The sequence below is a fragment of the Schistocerca serialis genome, chromosome 3, assembly GCF_023864345.2.
Source record: "Schistocerca serialis cubense isolate TAMUIC-IGC-003099 chromosome 3, iqSchSeri2.2, whole genome shotgun sequence".
In the NCBI taxonomy this organism is placed as follows: domain Eukaryota; kingdom Metazoa; phylum Arthropoda; class Insecta; order Orthoptera; family Acrididae; genus Schistocerca; species Schistocerca serialis.
The window spans coordinates 809,110,542-809,122,859 of NC_064640.1; the positions used below are offsets into that span (position 1 = coordinate 809,110,542).

Consider the following 12,318-nt stretch of genomic DNA (forward strand, 5'->3'; position numbering starts at 1 on the left):
AAAATGCTGCTGGCTTTATTGCAAAATTGATACATAACATCATAACTTGTAATGAATTAGAAAAATGGGTATGTACAAATAGATTTGTAAATATTGTACTCATTGTTTTCATTATACATTCCCGAACACTGACATGAATTGGGAAGCCTGACCTACACGACAGTGAAATTTATAATGTCAACTGAACAATTAAAAGAAAGGGTCCCAACTAATGATGACATTAAAAACTTTTAAATAAGGAAAAAGCTTCTGGATGAACAAAGGGAGGGAAATGAATGAGGTTTATTATTTATATAACATATCACTCCCAACATTTTGTCTTTCTATTGAGGGAACACATTGTGTCAATAATAAAAATAGTTCAGATTCTCAGATGCTATGTGGAAAGAAAGCATGTTGAAAACCAGCCATTTTGCAACTACTCAGAACAGTTTGGAAATGAAAACTTTTAATAAAACAACATTTTCATAAAACACTATGAATAAAAACTTGATCATAAACCAATGTGGTTATTCTAAAAAATAACTAACTCCACAAGAGTTGCTTGTATATATCACAGATAAAAATTTCTTTGTCTTTATTCAAAAATTGTCCTGTGTTCACTTGCATGCCCAAAAACAGTCTTTTAAGGATGGCAATTTTCGTGCACCTTGTACTTATAATTCTATCATAAGACTTAACAACATAATTAATTTTAACTGCAAATATGGTAAATTAATAGTACTTCACCATTACATTCATCAATCAAAACAAGATGGACGTGCACATTTCAACACAGAAACACTATTAAAGGAGCAACAAATTAGCAAAACATACAAAAATTATTAGTACACGATATTTTAAAATATTTGTTCCAATCTCCTCAGCAAGTACTCCTTTACATTACACAAGAAAAACACAGATATAACAAATGTGTGTCACACAAACACCATGGGGTGCTCACACATTTAACTGCACAGGAAGTCTTCAACCTAATACAGGCTTAAGCTATGGATAAAATGTGACAACATATATCTAATCAAAATATCTCTTGAAATACTGTAACTGAAATACGTATGAAATTATGGGTTCCTAGGTATAATTTGTAGATCTGAAGAAAAAGTGCAAGCTTTACGTCATCATGTCAGAAAAAAGTCATTTTATGCTCTAAGTTGAAATCTTCAAGGAAAAAAAGATCTGAAAGGAGAAAGGGCACAATGAGTCATGATGACTGGGGAAAATGAAATTACAGCTGAACAAGAACACAACTGTTCACTGTTATATATTAGGAGCAACATAATAAATTTTTGAATGACACTGTGTGTTTACCTTCTTTTACTTATATCACGTTGTATTTGATTCCTTTTTACAAAGAAAGTCACACTGCAGTCCTTAGGAAAAAATTAATTGACAATTAGAGCATTCACAATTGTTTTCTAGTGAAAAATAAATAAATAAATAAATTGGGTCTGCACGTGTCCTACTTATTTTTTGAACATGGAATTGACTTATTTCACTTGAAACATTTCCGAAAAAGTGACACGAGAATCTAAACATGGGATTATTAACATGCTTTGCCATTGAGCCACAAAAGTTTACATGCAAGCATTGTATTCTTTTGTAAGAGAGGGTTGTTTAAAAGAAGATACTGAAATTACAGAATTACCATTGACGCATTCACAGGAAGTGCTCCCGGTGAGCAGCACCAACTTTTTGATGAAATTAACTGAATTTAAATACAGAGAACTATCACGTAAATGCAACTAACTGTAAGGACACCTGACAAGTGGACCGTTTTTGAAATGCGTAATACCTTTCAAAAATGTAAACAAAATCTGTGACTGATACAGCAAAACATCTTCATTCATAGGATGACAAGATTGAGATTTCTATTTTGGAGGCAACAGAAACAGAGACTAAGCAAATGCATTACATTTCCTTTCAAATGATTTTTATAAAATGGAACATATTGCAATGAGTCAACAGGAAAAAATTATACTAAAGAGCATAATGAAACAGAGAAATAGGATGGTTGGCACACATTACAAAATTTGTTGTTTCTAAAAACCATAGTTGAAGGAACAAAAGGGGGAAAGAATCTCACAGACAGGTTTAGATATGAGTGCAAAAGGCAAGCCATTAATGACATGAGGTGCAACAGTTATACAGAAATGAAGTGAATAGCTGATAAGTGACAAGAATCAACCTTGTGATTGGTGACCAAAAAGAGACATTGTTAACATAAGACAATAACTATCAAAAGTAAGCAATAAGGAGTGACCTATAACCCAATTTACAGTAATCTGATTCTTAAAAATACTGAATGATTGGGCATCAGTAAGTCGGAGACTACCTGTGCATTATTACTTCAGTTAAACACTTTTATCAGTTTTCATTCCCCATGTTTCTGTGAATTAGTCTTGAGACTAAAACATCATTCACATTTAGTAGTTGAGGAACAGGAATATCTGAAAATAAGAGTGTTTCAAAAAATTTTGCGGGGTAAGAGAAATGTATCAAAATATTTGTAAATATGTAGCTTATTACGCTGAAGTTTCATCACTATGAGACGCTTGAGTGACATCAGCATCAGACACTTGAGTGGTGTCATTATCAGATAGTTGAGTGCTTGGAGTTTGAGATACCTCTGTGGCCTCAGTACGAAACACATCAGCAGATTCTGACTGAAACACTTCATTGGTGTCTGTACTAAACACATCAGCAGTGTCTGTATTAAACACATCAGTAGTGTCTGTATTAAACACATCAGTGGCATCTGACTGATACGGCTCAGTGGTGTCAGTCTGAAATACATCAGTGGCATCTGTCTGAAATGCCTCAGTGGAGTCTGCATGAAACTCATCAGCAGAATCAGCATGAAACTCATCAGTAGAATCAGCATGAAACCCTTCAGTAGAGTCTGGATGAAATGCACTAGTAGAGTCTGCAGGAAAAGCCTCATTTGGATCTTCATGAAAGGCCCCATTAGTTTCTTCACAAAATGCCCCACTGATGTCTTCATGAAACGCCCCATTGGTGTCTTCAGGAAATGCCCCATTGGTGTCTTCATGAAACGCCCCATTGGTGTCTTCATGAAACGCCCCATTGGTGTCTTCATGAAACGCCCCATTGGTGTCCTCATGAAATGCCTCACTAGTGTCTTCGTGAAACGCCCCATTGGTGTCTTCGTGAAATGACCCATTGGTGTCTTCGTGAAACGCCCCATTGGTGTCTTCGTGAAACGCCCCATTGGTGTCTTCACGAAATGTCTCATTTGTGTCTTCACAAAATGCCTCATTTGTGTCTTCACAAAATGCCTCATTTGTGTCTTCATGAAATTCCCCAGTGGCATCTGTAGGAAATGTATCGGCGGTGTCTCTATGATATGCCTCAGTGGTCTCAGTATGAACCAACTTAACGGTGTCGGTACGAACTACCTCAGTTGTGTCAGTATGAAGCACCTCAGTGGTCTTAGTACATACCACTTCAGTAGTGTGAGTCACTTTAGTGGTGTCAGAATGAACTAGTTCAGAGGCGACAGGAGAATTAATCTGACTGGTGTCAGTATGAATCACTTCATTGGTGTGAATCATTTCAATTCCATCAGGGAAATTGACTTCGGTGGTATCTGTATGAGACAGTTCTGTGCTGAGAAACACTTTGGAGGTGTCACCAAAATTCTTTTCTCTGGCACCAGAAAAACTCACTTCTGTGGTATTATCAAAATTCACTGCAGCAGATGACTCTTGATCATTTCCTGGTTCACCTTGGGAACTTACATGTGATTCATTATCCATGACTTGCTTTTGGTGGTCCGACTGATTGTTACTTGGACAAGGAGTGTTTTCCCCACAGTCTAGATCTGTTGCAGGTTCTGAAGTCACACATTTCTCAGAATTAACACTTTCTTTCTGTTCACAGTGCTCTTCAGATTTTATAGAACACAGTGATGATTCATCTACTGCCCCTGACCTTTTAAACGTAATGTCACTATTATTTTCCACACTAACTTCCTCAAACTTGTCTTCTTTAGGAGAAGCACTACTCCACCGGGACCGCCTATTACGATCCCTTTCTGATTTTCTAAATACCTTCTCCTCCTTACATTTTTCTGTGGATGGCAAATCCTCAGCTTTTGCACGCTTTGCTGGACTCTGAAGTAGTGGTGACTCCTCCTCACGTCTACGGTTTCCTGCATGAGGAGCAAATCCAGGTCCAGGTGTTCCAGGACCTCTTCTTGGACCCTGTCCACGGCCCCGTGCATGCCTCCCATCTTCCCACTGCCGCCGCTCCATGTCATCAAATGGTGGTCTCTGAAAGAATCCATCTGGCGGTGGGCCCTCGCCAGGAGGTCCTTCGAATCCTCTTGGTGGATACATAGGAGGTCCCTGATTATCCATCCACATACCTAAAAACACATAAACACTAAATTATACAGTTGTCTATTTCATATGAGATTATAAAATTATTAAAAATTTTGTATTTCAATAGCTGTAGTTGAAAACTGCAACAGTTTGATAATTTCTCTCTTTGCATTTCTATACAACAGAACACAGTGACAGTCCATAACCTAATTGTGCAGATATCATGCAAGCTCTTAAATCTGTTACAATTGTAATAAATGTTCTTACTAACAGAACAACAAAAATGAAATCATTAAAAAATTTCACAATGTTCTTTGCTCTCTAGCTTCCTATAAATGAAATTTGTTTTCCTAACCTATGCACACTATAGAAGAAAACAATATTATTAAAGAAAATATTCATTGAATAATTATATTTACCAGGTCTTGGACCAGGCCCTGGTCCTGGCCCCGGTCCCGGTCCTGGTCCCATTCCTCTCATTGCCATTGGATGAGGTGGTCCTCTTGGGTGGAACATGGGTCCTACAGAGTTGCAGAAATAATGGACAAATAAGTTGGAAGTCATTTTAGACCATTAATAAACATACTGACAGCAGGACACAGTCCGACATTTATGTCTTTACATGTTCTGGTTTCCCACTTTATGATAAAATGCTGTAAGCTGATTCAATATTCTCTTAATTTTGACAGACGAGACAGCAATCGTTTGGCTAATAATAATGATGATGATGATAAATAATAACAAAAATAACCTTCTGTTCTCTTAACACAATGCATAACGCTCTATATCAGCAGCACTACAATGACAAGAGATTTACACCAATGAGATATCAAATTAACGTTAATTAAATGAAAAATTTCTCCTGATGCAGACTCTCACAAAAATATCATTAGTAGTAACATTTAATTTACTATATTAAGACGATTGTAGGGGAGATATAAATGCTAGTATTTACAGTACAGTCATCAATGTAGTTATTAACCATGAAACCAGAATGTAGTAAACTGCAGGAAGAGCTGCAGAAGACCAATATTTGATGGAGGAATTGACTGTTGACCATCAACATAAATAAATGTAATATATTCCACGTAAATAGGCAAAAAGGCCTGTTATTGTATGAGTACATGATTGCAGACCAGTCACTGAAAGCAGTCACTCTATAAAATACCTGGGAATATATGCATGGGGCAATTTTAAAGTGGAAAGACCACATAAAACTAATCACAGGTAAAGCAGATGCCACATAGATTCATTGTAAGAGTCCCCTAGAATTGCAGTCTACCCACAAAGTATGTTTCATTGCAAGTTCATTTAGTATGTGTGAGTGTCACAAAGACACTCGGTAAACTCCAACTGCAGATGCTCGATGCTATAAGTGAGGCATTGTGGATCATGGTGTGGTTTGCTGTAAAAATGTCAGGAGTGTACACTCCTAGTAAAGTCAATCAGTATAGTACTTACACCTCCATATACTGTATCTTGTGGAAAGACCACGAAGATAAAATTAGAGAGAGCTGAGCTCAAACAGAAGCTAAACAATGAACATTCTACCCATGGACTATCCACAGTTTATAAAGAAAAGGGAGGAAGTAATGATAGTGCACTCAGTACCCTCTGCTGTGCACCATAATGTGGCTTTTTGGGATGATGCAGATGCAGGAAAGTAATGGCGAATTGATCTCATGCCAGTTAAAATCCACACGTTCCTAATTATGCGTGATATCCCACAAAACATACAGAATGACCAAATTAGAAAAACATTACACTGAAAATACAGCCCTTACTTATTGTTTCTATCAATATCATACTTCAGGCATGTAGTAAAAATTATAAATGGTGAAATACAACTTCAAATCACACAGACTGTTGACATACTACCACCACACATTAGCCACCAAAAGTTCCCACCACTTAACATGAAAGATTTCAACTGTCATTATGAACAGTCCTGAAAGCTGAAAAACCTGGATTTGAAATAGTGACAGAATATTTCCATTTCTTATAAATGACTATCTTACACTAAGGCCACAAACAAGTTTACATTCCTGAACTCTGCTTTGTAAGCTCTATGGGAACTTATTTCATCCTGACACAACTGCCCAGCATAAAAAACAAAGTATGCCTACCACCTGATCAATTTTCAAAAAAGGTACGAAATCATGGAATAACAGAATGGCTAAAGCTGTGGACTTTTTAAATGTAATTAAGAGTGTCATTGCGTTGTGTTTACATCGTTGTGTATAACTACATTAGATCTGAAACTTCATGACAGATTAAAACTGTGTGCCAGACCGACACTTGAACTTGGGACTTTTGCCTTTCAAGGGCAAGTGCTCTACCAACTGAGCTACCCAAGCACGACTCACGGCCCGCCCTCACAGCTTCAATTCTGCCAGTACCTCGTCTCCTACCTTCCAAACTTCACATGGCTAAGCCATGTCTTCGCAATATCCTTTCTTCCAGGAGTGCTAGTTCTGCAAGGTTCGCAGAAGAGCTTCTGTAAAGTTTGGAAGGTAGTAGACCAGGTAATGGCAGAATTGAAGCTGTGAGGACGGGTCGCGCTTGGGTAGCTCAGTTGGTAGAGCATTTGTCTGCAAAAGGCAAAGGTCCTGAGTTCGAGTCTCGATCCGGCACACAGTTTTAATCTGTCAGGAAGTTTCATATCAGCACACTCCGCTGCAGAATGAAAAACTCATTCTCGTTCTACACTAGATTTGTTAGAACAAGGGTCAACACAGTTAAGAACTGTACAAAGGAATACAGAAAGCAGTGGAATGAAATTTTGCCTGGAATGCAGCAGAAATAGAAATGAATGTTGTGGGAGTGATGGTAGTGGACATCATAAAGGAACCATAAGTATTTGGCATCACCCACCTACACCTAGAGTTCTAAATGATTAATGATGCACGACTTGCATGATTTCACAACACAACGAGAAAACGAAAATCCGCTGACATCAAGTACAAATGTTGCACCCCCGTCACTATCAATTTTTCATAAGCAGGGAACAAACTCAATGGGAATTACACTTAGAATCTTAGTCTGTAAACACATATATTCTTCACTACTTCTTTTTTCTCTATAATATTACCCTCTGTAATACTTGCACCTTATAACAGAAATCAAACAAGTTTCATAAAATGTAGTAAATACAAAAGCAAGACTGCTAATGTCATGTTTGATATTATTATTACCAAAAGGATAATCTAGAGAGGCGTGATTACAACTAGATTACACTTTTCTTTCCCCTCTTCTTTTTTAAGTTCTCTATCGAGTGCTTTAAAGTCAAGCTAGGCAAAACACACTTACTATGGGTACAATAACCACCTCTTCTTACAAGATAAACAAAAATAATCTTGCCAACCATTACTGACACACGTTCCTTCTAAATTTGCTGGAATTTATATACGAAAGAACAACAGATAAACATTTTAATTGTAAGAATTTCAACTTACCAGGTCCACGCATTAGCATTGGACGAGGTCCAAAGCCTTCAGGTCGCATTGGACCTCTGGGGCCCATCATTCCTCTTGGTCCAAACATTTCTGGGCCTCGAGGTGGAAACATGTCAGGTCTAGGACCTCGCACACGGCCAAAGTCATCAGGATATGGGCCTCTCGGTTCAAACTCTTCAACAGGCGGTCCACGGGAAGGCCCTCGGCGTTCAAAATCGTCTGTTCTCAAAGACATATTGAAATCTTCTGCATGGTGTGGCCCCCTTGGAGGAAAATCTTCATGACCTCTTCTATGATCAAAGTCTTCCCTGTTCTGTACAAAGTCATCAGGTCTCTGTCGACCTTCGAACATCTCATGAGGTGGTGGTCCCCTAGGATCAAAATTCTCTCTCTCATGTCCTGGTGGCAACGGTTCAGTAACCCCTCTTGCTAAAAACTGTCCTGGACCTGGTGGCCTAAAACCCATTTGTCCTGGAGGAATGAACCCATCAGGACCTGGAGGCCTGAAGTCACTTCTAGGACCAGGAAACACTGGTGGTCCAGTAGCTGAAAGAAAATGGAAAGGAGGTGTTCACAATGACAATAAAAACTACCAATATTCTTAGAAACTGACATTATTTTATCATATGATGTAAAGAGAGTTCAGCAAAATTTACATCCTAATAAGTTACTACTCCAAGTGCCCATCACAAACAGTTGGTGAGAGTTTAATATGGTGTATTAGATGACCCAGTCCACAAAATAGTAGGAATTTGTTAGAAAGAACACACACCGATATGAGGTCAGAAAATTTACTCAAAATTTCAGTTTTTCCTGCTCCTTGGTATATTTTCCCATTTCAAAATAATCTCGGCTGTAGGTTTTGCAACCAGACCTCTTCCCAGTCTTCAACATTAGTTTGATCTACCCTGCATGTTGAGGAGAGTTAGGCACAGGCGAATTCATAAAATTCACACAGGGTCACTTGTGCACCAAACCAATGGGTAAATATGACACTTAAATGGATCACATTCCCAACACTGAAGGTAAGCACTTGATGTATACCAGTGGAATCTATATATAGTTCCCACTGTGTTATATTCACTGTTAAGTTCAGGGACAATCAACGTTCCAAATTATAGCTTGAGTACCTATATTTGTTATGGTGTGCTGTGTGTAGTATTGTCAGGGGGCATGCAGATGTTTTTGTACATCTACATTCTTGATCAATTAATGCAAAAGTATTATTTGTGAATGAACTGGATTGATTATTTTGGTGGCAACAACTTATTTTTTGAATTCTGTGTTCATTGCATAAAATATTTACTAAAATGGTCAGCGGTTTCAATCAATTACAATCATATTCAGAAAAAATCTCAGAATTACAGATGATGTAACAACTTAGAAAATAATGAAGTTAAAAAACTAATACCAATAAAATAACGTAAAATTAATGGAAAGATGTTTATCTCAGGTGGTGAGTACAGACGGCAGTCAGAGCACGAAACATATATGCAAAGATACAAATGTCAGTTGCTGAAAAGCTTGAATACACCACAATTATAAATTTGAGCACTAAAAATAAAGACATTAAATTACATCAGCATTAACTGGTACAAGCCGTAGTTGATCAGTAAAACAATGATAAAAAGTAAATGCAAAACAAACCAGTAACAATCAGTTATATGAGTATTAGCTGCCCTGTGTGAACAGTATGTAAAAGTGTAAAACAAACCAAAGGAATACGCAGTAAAGATGATTAAAAGTGAAGCCATCAATTGTCGTGGAGATGGCACAAAGAGTATCAATATGGTACGTCATTGGTAAGCAGACTATAAACCAAAGGTGTAATGCCGACAGGTGACACAATCTGTCGCTACACGGACAAAGTTTCGGTGAACCACTATCGCATCGAAAAATGGATGCCACTGATCCCCGTGGAGATGTATACAGTTGATGAGACACCAGGAACTGATGAGTTTGAAAGTCGTAGTTCTGGTATCTGTGGTGATGCACATGTTGTGCCATTGTTGTTGTGGCAACAAGAAGATGCCACTGGACACGGTGGATATGCGAAGATCGGTGAACAAACCGGAGTATGCAGGTTGAAAAGTTGTTGGCCTGGAACTTGAACACAGAAAATATATACCAGCAGCCAAAATATGCTGTCTAAAACTAGTCAGCTGGGAATTGGAAAAAATATACAAATAGCCAAAAATAATCAAAATTACCACTAACTGGGAAATAAGTACAGTTTGACACACTTTATACCATCTATGTATCATGTAGTCCAAGAATAAAATAAGACTGAAAGCAATAACTAAAAAATGTAAAAATATGTTATGTTATAAAGGTGAAATAAGATAAAAAAGGGAAACGAAAGAGCAGGAATATTTACTAGCAGACCATCGAAAAGACAATAAAAATGTTTTTAAGTCCAGTTGCTCATTTAGTGAAGAAAGATGGCTCATTTCTGTAACGTGCATAAATCTCGATTTCCTCAAGGATATTAAGAAAGTACCCTTTGGGGGCATTATGAAGAATTTTTAAGTTATTCTGGAGAGAACCTTCAGAATGCTTATTTTGCATAAGGTGTCGGCCAAATAATGATTTACCACAGGCACTACCTGTGTGTACTGTGAAGTCGATACGGAAACTTCGGACAGTTTGCCCGATGTGTTGTTTATCGCAGCCATCACAAAGAACTTTGTAAATACCAGACTTTGATATTCTAGCTACCAACTGCAAGTTTATGCACCTTCTGTAGAAAATTGTTGGCAGAGAAAAATATGGTGATGTCAGTACTGTTAAATAATTTATTTATATTACCCATATCAGTAATTAAAGTAAATTTTAAATTCATTGCATTTTGAGAGTATCAATTTCCATAAGTTATCGACCAAATCATCAACTTCATTAGTATTGAAATTGTTGGCCGTAGCAATCTGTTTAAGAATAGCTATGTCTTTTTGGATTTTGTCTGACTGTAGCCGAAATTTTAATATTCTACGAATCATTGAATGAAATAACACTTTTTTATATTTGAGTGGGGAAAAAAAGTTTATGATAACATCTGTTGCAGTTGGTTTCCTGTAAATAGTAAAATAAATTTATGATTGTGATTAGAAATGGTGTAAGATCAAGAAAATTGATTCTTCTGATATTTTCATGTCCTGCAACAAATGAAAGTTTGGGACCAACGTATTTAAAAGTCAGGCTGAAGTATCTGTTCCATCTTTTTTGAAGCAACAGTGTATTGTCACGACATAGTCCTTATAATTAATGATTTACTGGTAATTTCAGGATTTTCTTCAAACAGTTTAATTTCAAAATGATTAACAAAAATGTCTGCTTAAGTCCCAGTTAAAGAATTCCCCACTGCTAACGCATTTTTTAAAATAAATTTTATCATTGAAATAAATGTAATCAAAAGCAAGTGTATTTTCAAGCAGTTCAGTACGTTCAATTATTTCTCCTATGCTAATTATATTGCTGTTGTTGTTGTTGCTGTCTTCAGGCCTAGGACTGATTTGATGCCGCTCTCCAAGCTACTTTATAGTGTGCGAACCTCTTCATCTCCAAATAACTACTGCAGCCTACATCATTCTGAATCTGCTTACTGTATTTCAGCTCTTGGTCTCCCCCTATGATACCCCCCACCCACTTCCTTCCAATACTATAGAGGTGATCCCTCAATGTCTCATAATGTGTCCTATCAACCGATCCCTTCTTTTGGTCAAGTTGTGCCACGAATGTTTCACTTCCATACATGGCTACATTCCAGGCTAATCCTTCCAGAAAAGACTTCCTAACACTTAAATCGATATTCGATGTTAGCAAATTTCTGTTCTTCAAAAATGCTTTTCTTTCCATTGCCAGTCTACATTTTATATCCTCGCTACTTCAGTCACAATCAGTTGCTCTGCTGCCCAAAATTCATATACTATTTTAAGTGACTCTTTTCCTAACCTAATTTCCTCAGTATCACCTGATTTAGTTCTACTACATTTCATTATTCTTGTTTTGCTTTTGTTGATGTCCCTCTTATATCCTCCTTTCAAGCCACTTTCCATTCTGTTCAACTGCTCTTCCAAGTCCTTTGCTGTCTCTGACAGAATTGCTATCATCGCCAAACTGCAAGGTTTTTATTTCTTTTCCCTGACCTTTAATTCCTACTCCAATTTTTTCTTTGGTTTCCCTCACAACTTGTTTAATGTACAGATTGAATAACATCGAGGACAGGCTACAACCCTATCTCAATCCCTTCTCTACCACTGCTTCCCTTTCACACCCCTCACCTCATGTAACTGACGTCTGGTTTCTGTACATGTTATAAACAGACTTTTTCTCCCCATATTTTACCTCTGCTACCTTCAGAATCTCTAAGAGAGTATTCCAGTCAACATTGTGAGAAGCGTTCTCTAAGTCTACAAATGCTATAAATGTATGTTTCCCTTTCCTTGACCTATCTTCTAAGATACGTTGCAGGGTCAGCATTGCCTCGCCTGTTCCTACATTTCTCCGGAAACCAAACTGATCTT

The 12,318-nt window shown here is 37.4% G+C and overlaps 1 protein-coding gene across 1 annotated transcript in view; it reads right to left on the minus strand.

Moving 5' to 3' along the window:
* Positions 1-540: 540 nt before the first annotated feature.
* LOC126470662 (uncharacterized) overlaps positions 541-12,318 on the minus strand; it is a 201,061-nt gene continuing 189,283 nt past the window's right edge. The window contains exons 19-21 of the mRNA XM_050098653.1: positions 7,799-8,344; positions 4,763-4,864; positions 541-4,387 (exon numbers count right to left, since the gene is read on the minus strand). Coding sequence (XP_049954610.1) covers positions 2,523-4,387; positions 4,763-4,864; positions 7,799-8,344 — 2,513 coding nt within the window. The 3' untranslated portion in view covers positions 541-2,522. The remainder of the gene's footprint in view (positions 4,388-4,762; positions 4,865-7,798; positions 8,345-12,318) is intronic.